Source organism: Nicotiana tomentosiformis, chromosome 5, assembly GCF_000390325.3.
Source record: "Nicotiana tomentosiformis chromosome 5, ASM39032v3, whole genome shotgun sequence".
Taxonomy (NCBI): domain Eukaryota; kingdom Viridiplantae; phylum Streptophyta; class Magnoliopsida; order Solanales; family Solanaceae; genus Nicotiana; species Nicotiana tomentosiformis.
The window spans coordinates 9,713,814-9,731,822 of record NC_090816.1 but is presented as its reverse complement, the minus strand read 5'-3'; the positions used below and the strand labels follow the sequence as shown (position 1 = coordinate 9,731,822).

Below are 18,009 nucleotides of genomic sequence, written 5' to 3'. Positions count from 1 at the left end.
AAAATGCCTTAACATAATATGATCAAACACTATAATTTCTGCAGTGACGTTAAAAGACTAATAGCATGTTTGGCCGAGTTTCTCCAAGTTGAAAAGTATTTTTTTTTCAAAAAAAGTGAATTTTTCCCAAAGTTGAAATGTTTGGCCAAAATTTTAAGAGAAAAAAAGTGTTTTTGATGAGAAGCAAAAACAGTTTTGGAGAAGCAAAAAAAGTAGCTTCTTCTCATATTCACTTTTTTGAGAAGTAATTTTGAAAAAAATACATTTAGAAACACTTTTTAAAAGCTTGGTGAAACATGCTTCTCACCAAAGGTACTTTTGAAAAACAACAACAACAAACTCAGTTTGATCCCATAAATGGGGTCTGGGGAGGATAATGTGTACGCAGACCTTACTCCTACCTCATAGAGATAGAGAAGATGTTTCCGATAAACTCTCGGCTCCTTTTAAAAGAAAAACACTTATCAAAACAAGTTAATTATTCCAGCTAAACCAAACAGACTACATTACTCCTATGCAACAGACTATAATACTCCTATGTGAATGGAAATATTGTGAAGAATCTTTTAAGGTAGTCGCATCAATCAAACGAAAGTCAAATCATGATGACATAAATCTAAGGGGCGAGAAAAATCAGAGCTGGCTTTCACAACGGAGGAATATATAGACGGCTTTGTGTTGCTTGGAATCTTAAAAAATATTGATAGATGCATGTGGCTTTTTTAGATGATCCGGTACGACTACCGCGATGAAAATAAAAATCAGTACCCAAAAATGAATACATGATGGGGAAGACATGGTGCTTCTCTGTCTTCATCGTAATCCTTTATAAAATATATATATATATATATATATATGCAAAAGAGTAAAGGACAGCCCGATGCACTAAGCTCTCGCTATACGCAGGGTCCGGGGAAGGACCGAACCACAAGGGTCTATAGTACACAGTCTTACCCTGCATTTCTGCAAGAGCCTGTAACCTCCTAGTCACATGGCAACAACTTTGTCAGTTACGCCAAGGCTCCCGTTCGTGCAAAAGAGTTAACTTTGTGAAAAAGGTGAAAGACATTGTATAGCATTAATTAGCTCCATAGGATGATTAAGAGGACATGAGTAACCCTGTACATAGTAAGAACAGAACCCATAACCTCACATGATTATTCAATTCTTCGTTGTTACACTAAGCAAAATCATATTCTCTACCATAGCAGTAAAAGGAATTCTTGTAGGACAATGATATATTTACTGGAGCCAAAAAAAAAAAGACTTGCTCCTTTGTTGCTGCTGTTAAGTACAAAATTCAAGGTTCATCAGCCCCATCCACATAAGAGTAAAGATATGTAGCGTTTCATAGTATCAAAAACAAAATATTTTTAGTCATATCTCTCGACGTAAAAGACTAATTAGAACCAAACTACAAATAAAAGGAAGATTTCTAACATGGGATCAATTTCCTGAAATTTTTTGTTAATAAAGATAGCCATATTCGACAAATGCATTCCCTCAACAGCTAAAATTTCCAGAGAACAAAAAATTTCAGGACAATGATGGGAGGAAACAGATACATTAATCTGCACAGGCCAAAAGGTTGTCCTCGATCGAGAGCTCTCACCTCTGCAGCCTGATAAGATTAGAAGACTAAGCTAATATTTACCAATGTGACATATTTCTGCTACTTTGCACAATTACAGAGTGCCATATGAGACTCATGTTGATTCAGGCTTCTGCGTGCATATACATGTATTGTGTGTATTGACGTTGGTGTTACAAATAAGTTAGAGATACAGTAGTCTATCACCGTACAGAAACTACACCATATCATAAGCATCAACTTCTCCTTGTCCATTCTCATCCCACCCGGCCCTAAATTTGCAGACAGGGCAAGTTCCCCGCTGCCTTAGCCATGGGTCAATGCAGTTTGCATGGAACTGCAACACAAAAGATATAAATTAAAATACACACCTGCTCTGCGACAATATACACATATACATATACTAAATACTATTAACTCCACAGTGGCGGACCCAGGATTTTGTGCAAGCGGGTTCAATCTTAGAAGTACATAACTTTAGTCGTAAAATAGTAGTTGTCAAGTGGGTTCAAATAAAATATTTATACAAAATTTACGCAGCTTTAATCCTAATTTATACATATACACAGTATTATTTTTTGATGAAGCGGGTTCCCGCTTGCCACCACGTGCGTCCACCACCGACTCCACTGCTACTAGCTTAAACTAGGGAAATTTTTATCCTCAACAACACCCCCCCCACCCACCCCCCCACCCCCCCCCAAAAAAAAAAGGGTTCTCCTTGAAAACTTGAAAGCATAAATCATGGGACCCTTATAATAGAGCTAAACTATACTATACCAATAAATAAAACGTACAAAAGAGATAATACTTGGTTTTCTCTATACTATCCACAAGTTCTTCTAGGTGCCTGTTGGTAATTAAACCATAAATCTCTTCCGTCTTATGATACTTACAATAATAAAGTGAGATCTCAAAATAGTTAAGATGATTGTCTATACTAAAAACAAAATCAAAAACTCTTACTAATCTATGGAAATTTGCTCAACAGGGATTTTGTGAAGGTAATAATGTGTGATACACTTTCATGCTAGAAGACTACCCTTTTCAGGAGCTGGACACAAGAATAAAAGTAACTATCAAAATACTTAACCTGATGTAAGCAAGGCAAGCTGCGAACAAGTTCCCCAGCATTGACTTGCTCCAAGCAGACACTGCAAGTTAGTTCGTCATCAGGGTTCTTTGTAGCTCCTACAGCAGTTGCAGGTTCTTGCTTCTTCTGCTTGAAATACAATAATAAGTTCATCATTTTTCCCGTAACGAAACAATGAAATCTTGATGAACAAAAAACAGTTGGCAAATAATATAAGAGTCTGTCACGCAAAATACAGATCACCAACATGACTCGGTTTTTATTTCATCAACCATGCAATAAACGAGGAAAACGAAGTGAAGGTTTAGTAGTAGAGGATACCAATGCAGCAAGGTAGTTCTCGTCTTTTGTTGCCTTTATTATAATCTCCTCCTTCAAATTTACTCTTCCATTCATTTTTTTTTCTGCCTTCTTCAATGGTTAGCTTTTCATTCTCTAGATGAAGAGCTTCATTGCTATAGGCTTAATAGTCATAGATCAAAATGTGCTCCAATCTTTTGAGAATCTTGGTTTACGGTAGAGTTGAGGAGAAGAGCCTCAGAATATAAAGTAAATGAAGCAGTTTCTCAAAGAGCCGGGAGGTTCCTACCAAAGGTTGAGAACTTCTCTGACGAGGCTCCATATTATACTTTCTGTCTGAACATGAGCTCTAACGTCTCTGGAGGAAGACCCTCTCAGAAAGACTAGATTCAATATGAAGAGAAAAAGAAATAAGAAAAATTAGAATTGGCTAGTTTAGGCACAGAGCTTAGGGGCTGCGCAATGCCGTGAGCATAGGAGCAGCATCTACTATAAACCATGAAATTAGATCAATGATTCACTTGAATCAGGTGAAACACCTCTCTAATATTAGATTTAACTTTTTGCATACACTTCGGTGTCACTGGACAAGGATCAGTTTGTCATCAAAACATAAATTGTGGTAAAGACATTGGGAACTTACTAAAAAGGTCATACACCTTCTGTTCCACTTTATGTGGTGTTCTTTCCTTATTAATATGTTCCAAAAAGAATGGCACACTTCCATCGTTGGAAATAATTTAACTTCAAACTTCTCATTTTACCCATAATGACAAGCCTTTTATAGCCATAAAAATGTCTATGGTATGTTTAAGACCGCAAGTTCCAATATTCTTCCTCTCTTTCTTAAAATACGTGCCCGGTCAAACACCTCCATATAATGAAACAGAGGGAGTAGTGAAAATAGGATGCATCATCACATTGTGTTTTATAGATAAGTCATGCAAATATCATTCCTGCAAATCAATTGTTCAGACGAAAAGGACACTAAAATGCAAGGTCAAAAACAACTCCAAAAGATAAATTATTGGGCAGGCACTTCTTTTACAAGCTTCAAGAAAGGGCTAGAAAATGAGGTACCTCAATGGACCCTGAAGAAGATGCCGGGTGTGTTGATGAACCAGCACTGTCAAGAAGAGCAATCATCAGGATCAAGAGAAGCCAAGATATTACTGAATGAGAGTCATGGCACCATACTATCAGATAATACACTAATCAATTCTAACAAGATTATAGCAAAAAACATTTTGCGAGGAAGGGAGTCTCCGGCATAAATAAAAAAGAAAAGAACTGTCATACGGATACTTAATAGTCCATAACTTCATCAGAGAAATTGAGAAATAAAAATTCCTAACCTTCCAAAAAGGAGCAAGAATAGTGAAAATTAATACTATAACCTACGCACTCTAACAAATCTCGCTGCGTAGAATTTTAGGTTTTGACTACATTAATACAAAACTATGTTGTAGTTAATAAATTTCCAGCATGCATGAGACCAAATCAAGGTGGACACCAGCAACCTGAGAGATCACAAGTTGAAACCATAGTTTGGTAATCTTCTGACAACTGATTAAAACTGGCATCAACCTCCTCATTTTGCTAAATCATAAGGCCACAGATGGAAGTTAACAAAGAAGAGAGGAAGAAGGCAGTGGACCGTTTTAGGTGTCAACTTGGTACAGCAAATGCTGGAAGTCAAAAATATGGGGAAGCTAAAAGTAGTAACAAATTTCACACAACAGACCTTTGGGGTCCAGAAACCTTGTACTTGTGAACAGGAAGAGCATTTATCTCTTCCTCGGTCATTGATGGTGTTGTAGGAACATCATCATTATCCAGTGCCCTCAATGTTTCGTAATCTGCTAGTACCAGAAAAATATCAATAAACTTCCCACACCTTTTAAGATCATTTCAAGACAAGATTTGGTTTCTGAATTTTTATAAAACCAGAAAATGCTCAAGATCAGAGATGCTTGCATTTTCACCTAAGTCATCAAACTCCCTGTCAAGAAGTGCAAGCTGTAGTCTGAGCCCTCGCAACCGTCCTCTGGTTGCAAGTGCTATAGATGGGGGCATATGTAGCCGCAACTCTGTAGGACCAAGAAGGCCACTGGCAGCAACAGCATGAGCTTGTGCCTGGGCTTGAAGCTGCTGACACGTTGCATACATCCTAAGGGTCGTTGCCATAAAGAAGACACCGAGCACCAACCACAGCTGCAAGGTAGATTTAATGCAAAACAGACAAAGTTCCAATTGAATAAATTAAGGACCAGATTTAATTCAATAAAATACACATGCTCCAATATAACTCGTTAAGAGGCTACTTACCAGAAAATTGGGTGACATTTGATGAGAGTTCAGAATCATGAACAGCAAGAGCACTGTCACAACAAAGTGGTTACATCGAAAGTTGTAGGTAAATCAGACCAAAAAATAAAAATAACAAAGGGATCTAAGCTACAGGTACCCGTGACAAGAAAAGCTAGTGAGTTAGTATTAACCGGCCGGGCTGCATGGACTCGCTGAATGTGGAAAAGAAAAAAAGAAAAGGTACACAAGATGAGTAAAACAGATAATGAATGTAACTATCACTAGAAGCATTTAGAGCACTCTAGACATCAAAAGGAGATGTAAGAAATTACCACTGCACGGCGCTCGGGGATCAATCCTGGAAAACCAGGTTCTATATCTGCTCTAGTGCCTCGGAAAACAAAACTCATGTTTGAAGTTGTACAAAAGCTATTTCAGCACAAAAAAAATTGATAGTTCATAGAAGGTTCAGCAGCCAAGCAGCCAAATACCACTGAAGAGGTGGAATTAACTGGAAATCCAGAGAAAGTGAAGTGAGAAACCATGCCCAGTACAAACATTAATCTACTACACCAGACAACACTAATGCAAACTGTTATCAATGAAGATTAATAGCTCAATTCACAAGAAGCAGAGATGGACTTAGGACAAGAAATACCGAGAAAAGAGAATGTGTCCATTTATGTAAGAAGAGTAAAGTATGTACAATACCAATTTCCATCACCCATAACCGACCTACTGACTATATTATATCGTTGTATTTTATCCTTCCTCACAGTAATCAATTATGTCACATTCACCACCTAGAATCACCGCCAATGTGTCTTTTTCAACACTCCTCAAACTTGAGAGAGTAGAATGTTTAACACCCCTTGCCAAGAAATGATCATCTAGTGTCCTATCCAATCTTTTTGCTAAAAATTCAGATATTAGCTCCTTAGTGGAAACTTGTTTGGCTTATATGAAACCTTGTTGAATTTTTTTCACCCACAAAACGCCAATCAATGTCAATATATGTTGTCATCTTTTGAAATGAATTTCCCCCTATTTGGACTGCAGACGTACTGTCACAATACACAGCTTCTCCGGTTTTTGCATTTCAACTCTCAGCTCCCTTAAAACATCACTCAACCTAAAACTTCAGCCACTGCAGAATTCATGCTACTGCCTCTGCTTAGCTCCTAATACAGTATCTTGTATCTTTGAATTCCAAGAAATCAAAGAACTCCAAGCTTCACCATGTATCCCATGATTGATTGTCTAGTGTTAGAACATGCAACCCAATCAAAGTCACAATGAACCACACTGTTCTTGGAGCAACTGCAGCCATCAGTATACCTTGCTCCTTCTTATGTATTTGATTACCACTAAAGCAACCTCCAAGCATGATTTCCATAAATGACCAAAGAGTTTGGATTTTTAAATAGAAAAGGTATATCAAGTCTTGTCTTGGTTAGATACAGCAATTTGCCAACTAATCTTTGATAACAACTCACATCCTTCAAAGGAGAATGTCTTTCCAGCTTCGCATACTGGTAATAATTTGCAGAGAATCAATTAAAGCTTATGCTCTAGTGGGTATGACTGGTTTTGCTTCCCCTAGCCCAGTTCAGATATCAGCCATAGAACATATTTTTGTTAGTTCATCAATATTCCACTTTTTAACCTTGCAAACTCAATCCCTCTGAAGTATCATAATTCCCCTAGATCTTAGACTTCTGCCGCAAGCTCCTCTTTGCTTCTTGTTTTAACTCAATATCATTCTCTGTCATCAAATATCATCTACATAGACGAGAATACTGACAACCCTATTCCCTCTTCATTACTGAACAACGAATAGTCATAGTGGCTTTGGGTTATCCTAGAATCCATCGAAGACTTCGTGAGTTTCAAGTTGCATTAATTTGACACTATTTAAGGCTATGCATGGATATTAATAGTTTTAAAACTTTGATCTTTTCCTATATACTGACACTTGAGGCATTCCATATACACCATCCCATAGAGGTCTCCAAGAAGGCATGCATTGTACACATCCAGCCTCTCTACCTTCCCAAGGTAGGGGTAAGATCTGCGTACATAGTACCCTCCCCATACCCCATTTGTGGGATTTACACTGGGTTTGTCGTCGTCGTTATTGTTGTTTCAACTGCCTAATCGATCAGACAGTGACCATCTAGGTAGAAGTGAGAATGTCTTTTGATTTAGATCTTCTTCTTTGACTATATCTTTTATCACCAACCTCACTTGTTCTTAGCTAGGGGAAAAACTATCTAGCTAAGAGTTAACGATTTCCCAAGCGAATAAACAAAATCAAAGTTAGACTAGCACTTGTAGAGTCAGACAGATGAAAATATAGGGCATGATTGTGATAATCACAATTGATACCTGAGAATTAGCCATCAAAGACCTTCGAAAAATCGATCTAGGTAACCATCTGACGAAGCTATCTCAAGCTTCTGAATACAATTATGCAATGGAAGAATCAATGCACAGTTTGAATGCTCTGATACCATTGATATCAATTCAAATTAACAATTACCAAGAAGATAAAAGATGGACTACGTACAATAAATATTGAGAAGGAGAGAATGTGTTGATTAAAGCAAAAAGCCAAGAAGAGTACTATATGTATAGTAACTCCAAAATTTCTAATGTATACACATGTGCCCCAATTGACTACACCTTTGTATTCTATCCTTCCTCACAGCTAGTGGTGGCAAAATGGATACAAAAATCAGTTATCCATCCATATTATCCACTAAAACATAGGTTGGATAATGAACTTTTTAAAAACGGGTCAAATATGGATAAGAACCATATTATCCACTTAGAAAATAGATAACTAATGGGTTCAACTTTTACATTTGTAAAGACTCAAATTGTGGGTTCCTCAAACTTGGGAGACTAGAAATTCTCCCAAAGATGATCATATTCAAAAAGCCATGAATAATATGGGTACCATATTATCCGCCAGTTAAACCATTTTCTATCCGTATTAAATATGGGTCGGGCAGATAATTTATCCGTTTTGCATTACCCGTATTCGACCCGACCCACCCCTACTCACAGCCATCACCTAATAACATAGTCATGCCAATGTAGCTTCCAACACAAGGGAAGCTCGGGCATGTTTAATACCAACTGGCAGGATATTCACATTGACTTAAGGCAAATGTTTTAGAAAGAGGGACCAAGTAAACCAGGTAGTATTAGTATTGCACTCATAATGTAGATGAGTTCATATAACTCTTAAGCTAAAAGACTTGTAACCTATCAACTCCGAGATTTCACACTAATAGACTCGTAATTGGCCGTCAAAGAGCATCTTTAGCAAGAAAAAGTTCACTTTTTTGTCAGTACATTATAGGAAGCCAATGTATCGTGATTTATCAAATACAAAAGTTCCATCCATAACAAGTTAGAATCGCTTTACTTCCACAATGACACAAAAGAAAGTTTTCTTAAGAGTCTCCAAGCATAGTCGGATCCACGATTAGAACTTTATGGGTTTGGGATGCCACTTAACCCACTTACTACTAGAGTCACTAGATTCAAAATTTAATATTTGTACATATTTAGTAGATTTTTTAAACATGTGCAGTGGATGAGCCAAAGCTACTAGGTTCAGCTTAATCCATAACTTATATTGTATATTGCCCTGTGATGTTTGGCATATTTCGATATGTGTTGATGTTACTTTACCCATGTTTTAACCACTTCTTGATGTTATTTAATCTTTAAAATGCCCAACATGGTGTAATTATTGGTTTGATGACTAATTAAGTTATGTGTGACGATTTAAGGTGTTCGGAGTGCAAAATATGAAGAAAAGGTGGTTTAGCCAGAGGAAGAAGGGTTGGATGCGTCGCATCCAACCTAGGAAAACATCATCCTGCGTGCAACCTTAGCAGTGAAGTTGGGCCATAGCGTTCGCCATCGCGTGCGAAACTGGGAAGTAGAAAAGAAGGCTGGATGCGTCGCATCCACCTTCGCAGGCAAAAATTGAAATGGAGGACAAGGTGGATGCGTCGCATCCACCTTAGCATCAATCCCTGAAGCCGAATTGGACTAGGAATAGGAGAGCTTTGGCCCACGACTTTTGTACGCAATATATAAGCTAAAAACGCCTCTTTTAGGTTATCTAACATATTGGGAAGAGGGAAAAAGCCACGAAAAAGCTGTGGAGGCCGGAATTCATCAAGTTTCTTCTTTCTCCCACCAAACTTAGTAATTTTTATGTTTCTTTATATGATTTGTTTGGCTACCATGTCTATGTGGAGCTAAACTTCACGTTCTAGGGTTGTGGTTCTTTCATGACTATTGTTATTCGGATATTGATTTTGACTTCTTGATTTATCATATTAGTTTATTTATTCAATCTTGCACTTAATTATTTAATTGCTTGATCACCAATTGAATATTATCTACGAATCTAGAATTGAACTCGAAAGTGGGAATTCTATATTGCATATAGGATTGAGTAGGGCAAGTTCTTGAACTCGGGCATCGGGGAACGGATTCGTGGTTAGGATAGACATATACCTAATTGCCTTGCTTGGTTGATTTACAGGAATTATAAATGCGTTCTTGTTGATTCTAACTCCATAGACATATAGGCGTTAGGTTAGCTTGAATAGGCGAGTAAGAACTCGACAGATTCTTATGAGCAATATTAACCCTGTCAACCAATAAGCTAGATAAATTAGTCGGTAAATTAAATTGAAGAATACAATAGGATTGTTAGATAGCCCATAACCCTAGATCGTTTTCATTACATTGATATCATTAAAATCTGCTCTTTCTCTGTTCACAGTTTATTATTTATATTTTTCTTATTTAATTAGTTGGAATAAAATATTTTTAGATTTAATTCTTGTTTAGATAATAAGGATAGTCTAATTTAGTTAATAGTTAATTATAAGTCCTCGTGGGTTCGATATCCGACTTTTAGTCACTTTATTACTTGACGACCGCGTATACTTGCGTGAGTGTGTTTGGTCGCAACAAGTTTTTGGCGCCGTTGCCGGGGACTTAGAAATTTGCTATTTTTCTAGATTAGACATTTTTTTTATCTATTCATGTTTTTTTTTATTATTTTATTTTAGTTAGTATTTTTTATTTATTTTAGCATGGCATCTTGGAATAAAAATTGTTCGAATGATGGTTATTCTTATTTTGATGATCCTTGTCCATATTGTGGAGGACCCCACTGGTGGAAAAATTGTCAGAATGTTCCCAGGAGCGAGTTGTGCGCACAATCTCAATCCTTTGAGTGGAATATTTGTAATATGTGTGGTGGTCAAGATGGCCATTGGGATGGTTGTCCTAATCCTGTTCATCCTTCTCTGAGCCCTTATTATGATCTTTCTAATGATATTTCTGAGTTTGATAGGGGCAATGAAGTGCAGGATATGGAGCCTGATGCATATATTAGGGATATTCTGAGGCAAGTAGCAGAGCAACAGGATGAACTCAAAAAAGATATGAAAAGAATGAGGGCAGCAATCACAAGAATGAAGGCCAATATGGAAGAATTGAATGAAGAGAGCGAGTACCAGCAAGAGAAAATTTTTGAAAAAGAGGAGATTTTGAGCCAAACTTGGCTGGCAGAACAGGCTGAAAAGTTAGAAATATATGAAGCTCAACATGAGGAACTTACTGATGGGATGAGACACTTTATAGAGGGAAGATCTAAACTGGGACAAGGGATCTATAAATTTGTCACTACTATTCACGACTTGCAAGATAAATTAAATGCAAAGGTTGTTGCATCTATCGCCCAACAAAATAGTAATGAGTTGTCAGAAGCTGAAAAGGAGCTTATACGCCAAATTGAGGAGCTAAAAGTGGAGAGCCAATCATTCGAGCATATTTCTGTTGATGATGCCCATGTTGAGAAAAGTACACTAGAGCCATGCGAGGTAGCAGATAATGTTATATTTGAAGACTCTAATGTGTGCACATATGAGGATATAAATAGTAATACAATTCTAAAGTTGGGGCGTGTTGGTCCTCATTCTAAACATTTTTCGACATTGTATTTGGATGATGACATGGAAATCGAGTCATCTAAGCCTTTGGAGGAGTCAATGGAAGAGGAACATGATGCCTATATTTTTGAATTTGTCATGCCAAAAAGCAAAAAATACATTCCTCATCTAAAGGCCGAGAAGTGTAGAGTGAAAAATTTATTACTTGGCCTGGTTATCTTTGTAGCCCCACCACTGGAGCATAGCCGCAAACTGGATGCCATGTTAGGGGCTCAATTCATAAGTTCGAGGTGGAGGCAAAAAGTGGTTCACGTCGTGCCGCTACGTTAAATCAGGCGCTTGTTGGGAGGCAACCCAGCGTTACTGCTTTCTTTTATTTTTGTTTACTTTTTATTTTATTTTATTTTTATTATTTTGTAGTATTTATTTTTGTTTTGTAGGATTATGAGCATAGGAAGCAAAGCCATTAGAAGAGTGCAAAAGCGAGCTAGATGGTGAGGACTAAGTGTGGGGTGCCCACACAAAGGACGATGCCTGGGGGAAGTCTGAGTACCTCGTGAGCCGCTATTGCTTCGGCCTTTGGCCTACCAGGGAGTCTCGTTTACCCTCTTATTATTTATAATGTGCATTGAGGACATTGCAAAATTTTAAGTGTGGGGTGAGGAGATCGTTTGGATAAGTTTCTGTGCTATTTTAGCTTAGTTGTAGTACTCATTCTTAAGTGTAGTAGCTTTTGTGAAAAAAAAAAAAAATAGAAAAATTGGACTTTTCCCGACGATTGATCTCCTAGACAGTTTTCTTGAGGGATTAAAGTCTAAACAAAAATCCAAAATATATCTTTTAGCTTTCTTTAGGTAGTAATAATCCCCTGTGGTTTTTCTTTGTGCCTCGGTTCTTTTCCATGGGATGTAGTTTGAACCGGGTAGTTTTTTTCTTTCCGAGTAGATTAGGAATTTAGGGAATAAAAGGAGCAAGAATGATGAACCTAGGCGCCCTTGACTTGTTTGATAGTAACATATTTATACTTTCGCATGTGTAGTATCTTCTGTATGATTTGAAATTATTGATGATGCCTTGTTAAAATGGATAGCATGTTTTGTGGCGCCTATTTCTCATTTTCTTGACTTGTGTTCACTTTGCGCTTAATGCTTAATATCTCGTTGCTCCGTGAATACTTGCATTGTTTGAGAGTCGGAATGTGACCGTCCTTAGCGAGTCATGTGCCATGTGTGGTGAGGTTTTTGTGTAGTCCATGTAGTGTACTTGTGTCTAGAACTTGCCCGGTATGTGAGTTGAAGCGAAATTTTAGGTGATGCTCGGTTTGAAAAATAATTTTAGGCTTTCTTTGATCTTTTTGAGCTTATTGCTTATCACAAATAAAATCTATCCCTAGTTAACCCTTTTGAGCCTGTAGACCTTTTATTTGGTACCCACATTACAAGCCTATACCCTTTTTATTCTTAATTGATATTGTTTTGATCCTTTTACCTCTTAAAGCACTTTAATTGTTAGATGAGCGCTAAAAGAAGTAAGAAGGGACTAAGTGTGGGGTGACTTTTGAGTGAAACCAATGAAAGAAAGAAGGGTGCACTTATTTTGTAAAATAATACACCACTAGCGGAAATTGAAAGAAAAAAAAAAAGAAGAGAAAAATCTGGAAAAAAAAGAAAGAAAAATATAAATGAATAAATTGTTATCTTGTTCTTGCTAGTGGGTATGAATTAAAGTAGTGCTTAAAGAAAAAGGGACTGTTTTGGGGGTGATATTGTTTGTGAAATTGAAGTGGTGTTGAAGAATTTGCGCTTAAAGTAATTTTGTGATGTATTAAAGTGCTTAGGAGGGTGAGTCACTATTCCTAAAATATATCCTACCTTTCCCTTAGCCCACATTACAACCATGAAAAAGTCCTAATTGATTTTAGATCGAGCGAGCTTACATTAGTAGAGATTTACATTAAGGGCAAGCATATGGTACCAATTGCATGCATGTGACTTCTCTGTGAGAGTGAGCGATTTTCTTTGATATATGTGAGTCATTAAAATATTTGATCATGAGATTCGAATGTGTGGATTGAACTCGCTCTCTTGTTCTTGTTGTGAGGGCACATGGTTTCACGAGGGATAGGTAACGTTATTAGACTTCTCTATGATGTTGGTTGTTCAAGCCATGAGTGCATTGTGACATTGAGTCGGTTTTTGAGGTTAGGATTGTTGTGAGCATGTTATCTTTGTTCGAATATTTTTAAAAGAATGGCTTAAGTAAAGGGAAGTGTATGTGATGCATAGTCTAGAGCCTAATTGTTGCAAATAACCATGGTCATAGGTGCAGTGTGCTTTGAATGATAAGAGCTTAATTTTGTTTCGTCTACTATATGATGGTTTGTTCGAGGACGAACAAAGGTTTAAGTGTGGGGTAGTGATGTTTGGCATATTTCGATATGTGTTGATGTTACTTTACCCATGTTTTAACCACTTCTTGATGTTATTTAATCTTTAAAACGCCCAACATGGTGTAATTATTGGTTTGATGACTAATTAAGTTATGTGTGACGATTTAAGGTGTTCGGAGTGCAAAATATGAAGAAAAGGTGGTTTAGCCAGAGGAAGAAGGGTTGGATGCGTCGCATCCAACCTAGGAAAACATCATCCTGCGTGCAACCTTAGCAGTGAAGTTGGGCCATAGCGTTCGCCATCGCGTGCGAAACTGGGAAGTAGAAAAGAAGGCTGGATGCGTCGCATCCACCTTCGCAGGCAAAAATTGAAATGGAGGACAAGGTGGATGCGTCGCATCCACCTTAGCATCAATCCCTGAAGCCGAATTGGACTAGGAATAGGAGAGCTTTGGCCCACGACTTTTGTACGCAATATATAAGCTAAAAACGCCTCTTTTAGGTTATCTAACATATTGGGAAGAGGGAAAAAGCCACGAAAAAGCTGTGGAGGCCGGAATTCATCAAGTTTCTTCTTTCTCCCACCAAACTTAGTAATTTTTATGTTTCTTTATATGATTTGTTTGGCTACCATGTCTATGTGGAGCTAAACTTCACGTTCTAGGGTTGTGGTTCTTTCATGACTATTGTTATTCGGATATTGATTTTGACTTCTTGATTTATCATATTAGTTTATTTATTCAATCTTGCACTTAATTATTTAATTGCTTGATCACCAATTGAATATTATCTACGAATCTAGAATTGAACTCGAAAGTGGGAATTCTATATTGCATATAGGATTGAGTAGGGCAAGTTCTTGAACTCGGGCATCGGGGAACGGATTCGTGGTTAGGATAGACATATACCTAATTGCCTTGCTTGGTTGATTTACAGGAATTATAAATGCGTTCTTGTTGATTCTAACTCCATAGACATATAGGCGTTAGGTTAGCTTGAATAGGCGAGTAAGAACTCGACAGATTCTTATGAGCAATATTAACCCTGTCAACCAATAAGCTAGATAAATTAGTCGGTAAATTAAATTGAAGAATACAATAGGATTGTTAGATAGCCCATAACCCTAGATCGTTTTCATTACATTGATATCATTAAAATCTGCTCTTTCTCTGTTCACAGTTTATTATTTATATTTTTCTTATTTAATTAGTTGGAATAAAATATTTTTAGATTTAATTCTTGTTTAGATAATAAGGATAGTCTAATTTAGTTAATAGTTAATTATAAGTCCTCGTGGGTTCGATATCCGACTTTTAGTCACTTTATTACTTGACGACCGCGTATACTTGCGTGAGTGTGTTTGGTCGCAACACCCTGTCTCTCACAGGAAATTTTACAACATGTTTAGTTTCATAAAGTACAATAGAAAATGTTCATTACCTTCTCTACTACTAACATCAAAATTCCAATCAAAATACATCTATTATAATCGCAATAGGAAAAAATACTTATTGTTGCTAAAACTGAATACAAAGTAGCAAATTGTTTTAACACATATACAGGGTCTGAGAGAAACCTAATGGATTCAGCAATTCAGCTTAACCCATAGCTTATATTGTACATTCGCCCCTGTCTCTCAAGGGCAATTTTACAACATGTTTAGTTTCATAAAGTACAATCGAACGTCCAATTACCTTCTATACTTGTAATCGAAATTCCAAGAAAAATATACATAATTTAATCAAAATATCTTAAAACATTTAACAATTGCTACAACTGCGCAATTTCGCCTAAAACCCCAAATTTAACACATACACAGGATCTCAGCCAAAGCTATTGGATTTAGCTTACATGTTTAGTTTCATAAAGCACAATAGAAAATGTTCATTACCTTCTACATACTACTAAAATCAAAATTAGAAGCAAAATACACCTATTTTAATCAAAATATGATTAAAAAATAACAATGCAATTTCGCCTAAAACCCCAAAAATTTATCAACAAATAGCTAATATTCAGCATGAAAAAAGAAAATTCGCGCAGAGTTACATAGTTTATACAATTAACAAAATTTTCGGTGCATCAAAATTGAATCCTTCGTATGACGGAAGTTTCTAGAAGGTACATGTTATACAAAATGGAAAAGAGAGATTCAGAGAGAGGAGATTAATTACTTACAGCGTTTTAATTAAGGCGAATAATTGGAATCGGCAATCTAATTTAGGAATTTGATGAATGATGAGCGAACGAGTCAGAAAAGACCCAGAAATTGACTCGGACGCACACGCACCGCACTAAAAAGTAAAAATGTGTGTCTGAAATCGTGAGTGGTTTTTGAAATCGGGTTGCTATATGGTACGGTATCGTTTGATCTAATTTTCTTTGGCCAGCTAATTGGTGAGAAATGGTCCATCTCTCGGCCAAAATGCAAAATATGTTTACTTTAAATTTTTTTTATAAATAAATGGTGTTTCAAGAAAAATATTTTGTGAGATTAACATTTATGCTTGATACAAAAAATATTTGTTTTAATGATCAATTTTTTTATAAAGTGTACTTTGTGTACGGTCAAAACCGATTGAGTCAGTCGTACGGACTGGTCGAGACGATAATGTTTCAATCAAAGAGTATCTGCATGACAAGCTCGGTCGAGGTCCGAAGTAAGGGCGTCGAGTTTCGAGCTTTAAGACCGATCAATGACAAGCTCGGTATCATTATCGAGCTCATATCCAAATTGAATTACGAGGCAAAGCGGAGATAATCGAAGATACATAGACCGACCAACACTCACCCCGAATATCGAGACCCATATTCAGAATTGAGCTCGAACCAAGGCCGAGGGCTCGATCCAATACCGAGCTCGAACCAATATCGAGCTTGCAGACAAGAGCCGTTGCAACCGCACTATGGGAGAGAATCTTGGCGGAAATCGAGGAAAAGACAATTCATCGTGGGTCCTCCACTATATATTTTTATTATTATAGATAAAGTAGGATCCCTCTAATATAAGAGGGGGATGTTAACACATTCAAGGGGAGGACGTTGCCTTGTTCATCAACGTTTTCTTTTTCTCTACCTTATATTTCATTTCATTTGCCAAATATAGAGATTTTTACATTTCACTCTACAATTTGTATCAAGTTATATCACGTGTCCTTAAAACCATATACAAATTTAACTATATCCGATTTTTCGGGTAAACAGTTTGGCGCACACCGTCGGGCTAAGTATAACATTGGTTATTTGATACAAATCTGAAAAAACACGCCATTGTGTTCTACGCTTGTTTCCGAAAATATCTTGAATTTCGGATTAGCAACGACTAATTATCGATCAAATGGCTTCACCAATCGACAACGGAGCCGGTCTTTAAGATGAAAATAATAACTTGACACCCAGTACCGAAAGAACACTTATAAATGCCGTTGGAGTTCGAATCGGAGCGCCGATAGCTATCAATTCGCATGTAGCCATTGAGACGAATCTATATGTTGAACCCGAAAATAGCATTCATGGTGGCACTCGATCTGCAGATCGAGATACCCAAAATGTTGAGGAAAATGGCGTTAGCTTGTGTATGATTTTCAAAATGTTGCAAGCCTAACAGGCAGCAATAGCTCAGTTGCAAAGCCAAACGCAGCTACAAAGTAGGCCGGAGCCCAATACTCCTCTAGAAATCACCCACAGAACGGAGCCAGCCATAGTGAAGTCAAATGAGCAATAATTGGGGACTACTCCCGAAATTACTAAATTGTTCGAGGAACTCACAAAGCGAGTCGAAGCCAACGATAAAAAAGTAGAAACATATAACTCTAGGGTCGATCAGATCCCGGGGGATCCACCAATGATAAAAGGGTTGGATTCCAAAAATATCGTGCAAAAACCTTTTCCCTTGAGCGCGGCCCCAAAATCAATCCCCAAAAAATTTCGTATGCCCGAAATACCCAACTATAACGGAACGACTGACCCCAACGAGCACGTCACTTCTTATACGTGTGCCATCAAAGGTAATGATTTGAAAGATGATGAGATCGAATCTGTATTATTAAAAAAATTCGGTGAAACCCTGTTAAAGGGGGCAATGGTATGGTATCATAATTTACCATCTAACTCTATTGATTATTTTGCTATGTTTGCATATTTCTTCGTAAAAGCACATGCCAAAGCCATAAAAGTCGAGACCAGAAAGTCGGACCCGTTCAAGGTAATACAAAAGGATAACGAGATGCTAAGGGAATTCGTATCTCGTTTTCAAATGGAACGAATGGATCTGCCACCAGTCACAGACGATTGGGCTGTTCAAGCTTTCACTCAAGGTCTAAACGAGCGGAGC

General features: G+C 37.3%; 1 protein-coding gene across 1 annotated transcript; it reads right to left on the bottom strand.

Moving 5' to 3' along the window:
- Positions 1 to 1,325: 1,325 nt before the first annotated feature.
- LOC104102075 (E3 ubiquitin-protein ligase SDIR1) lies at positions 1,326 to 16,045 on the bottom strand. Its single transcript, XM_009609685.4, has 9 exons — positions 15,855 to 16,045; positions 5,627 to 5,805; positions 5,452 to 5,506; positions 5,313 to 5,365; positions 4,970 to 5,198; positions 4,729 to 4,843; positions 4,065 to 4,110; positions 2,685 to 2,810; positions 1,326 to 1,928 (listed from the first exon to the last, which is right to left on the bottom strand). Exons 2-9 carry the CDS (start codon positions 5,702 to 5,704, stop codon positions 1,809 to 1,811), a joined length of 822 nt encoding a protein of 273 aa, XP_009607980.1. The 5' UTR covers positions 5,705 to 5,805; positions 15,855 to 16,045; the 3' UTR covers positions 1,326 to 1,808.
- Positions 16,046 to 18,009: the final 1,964 nt, after the last annotated feature.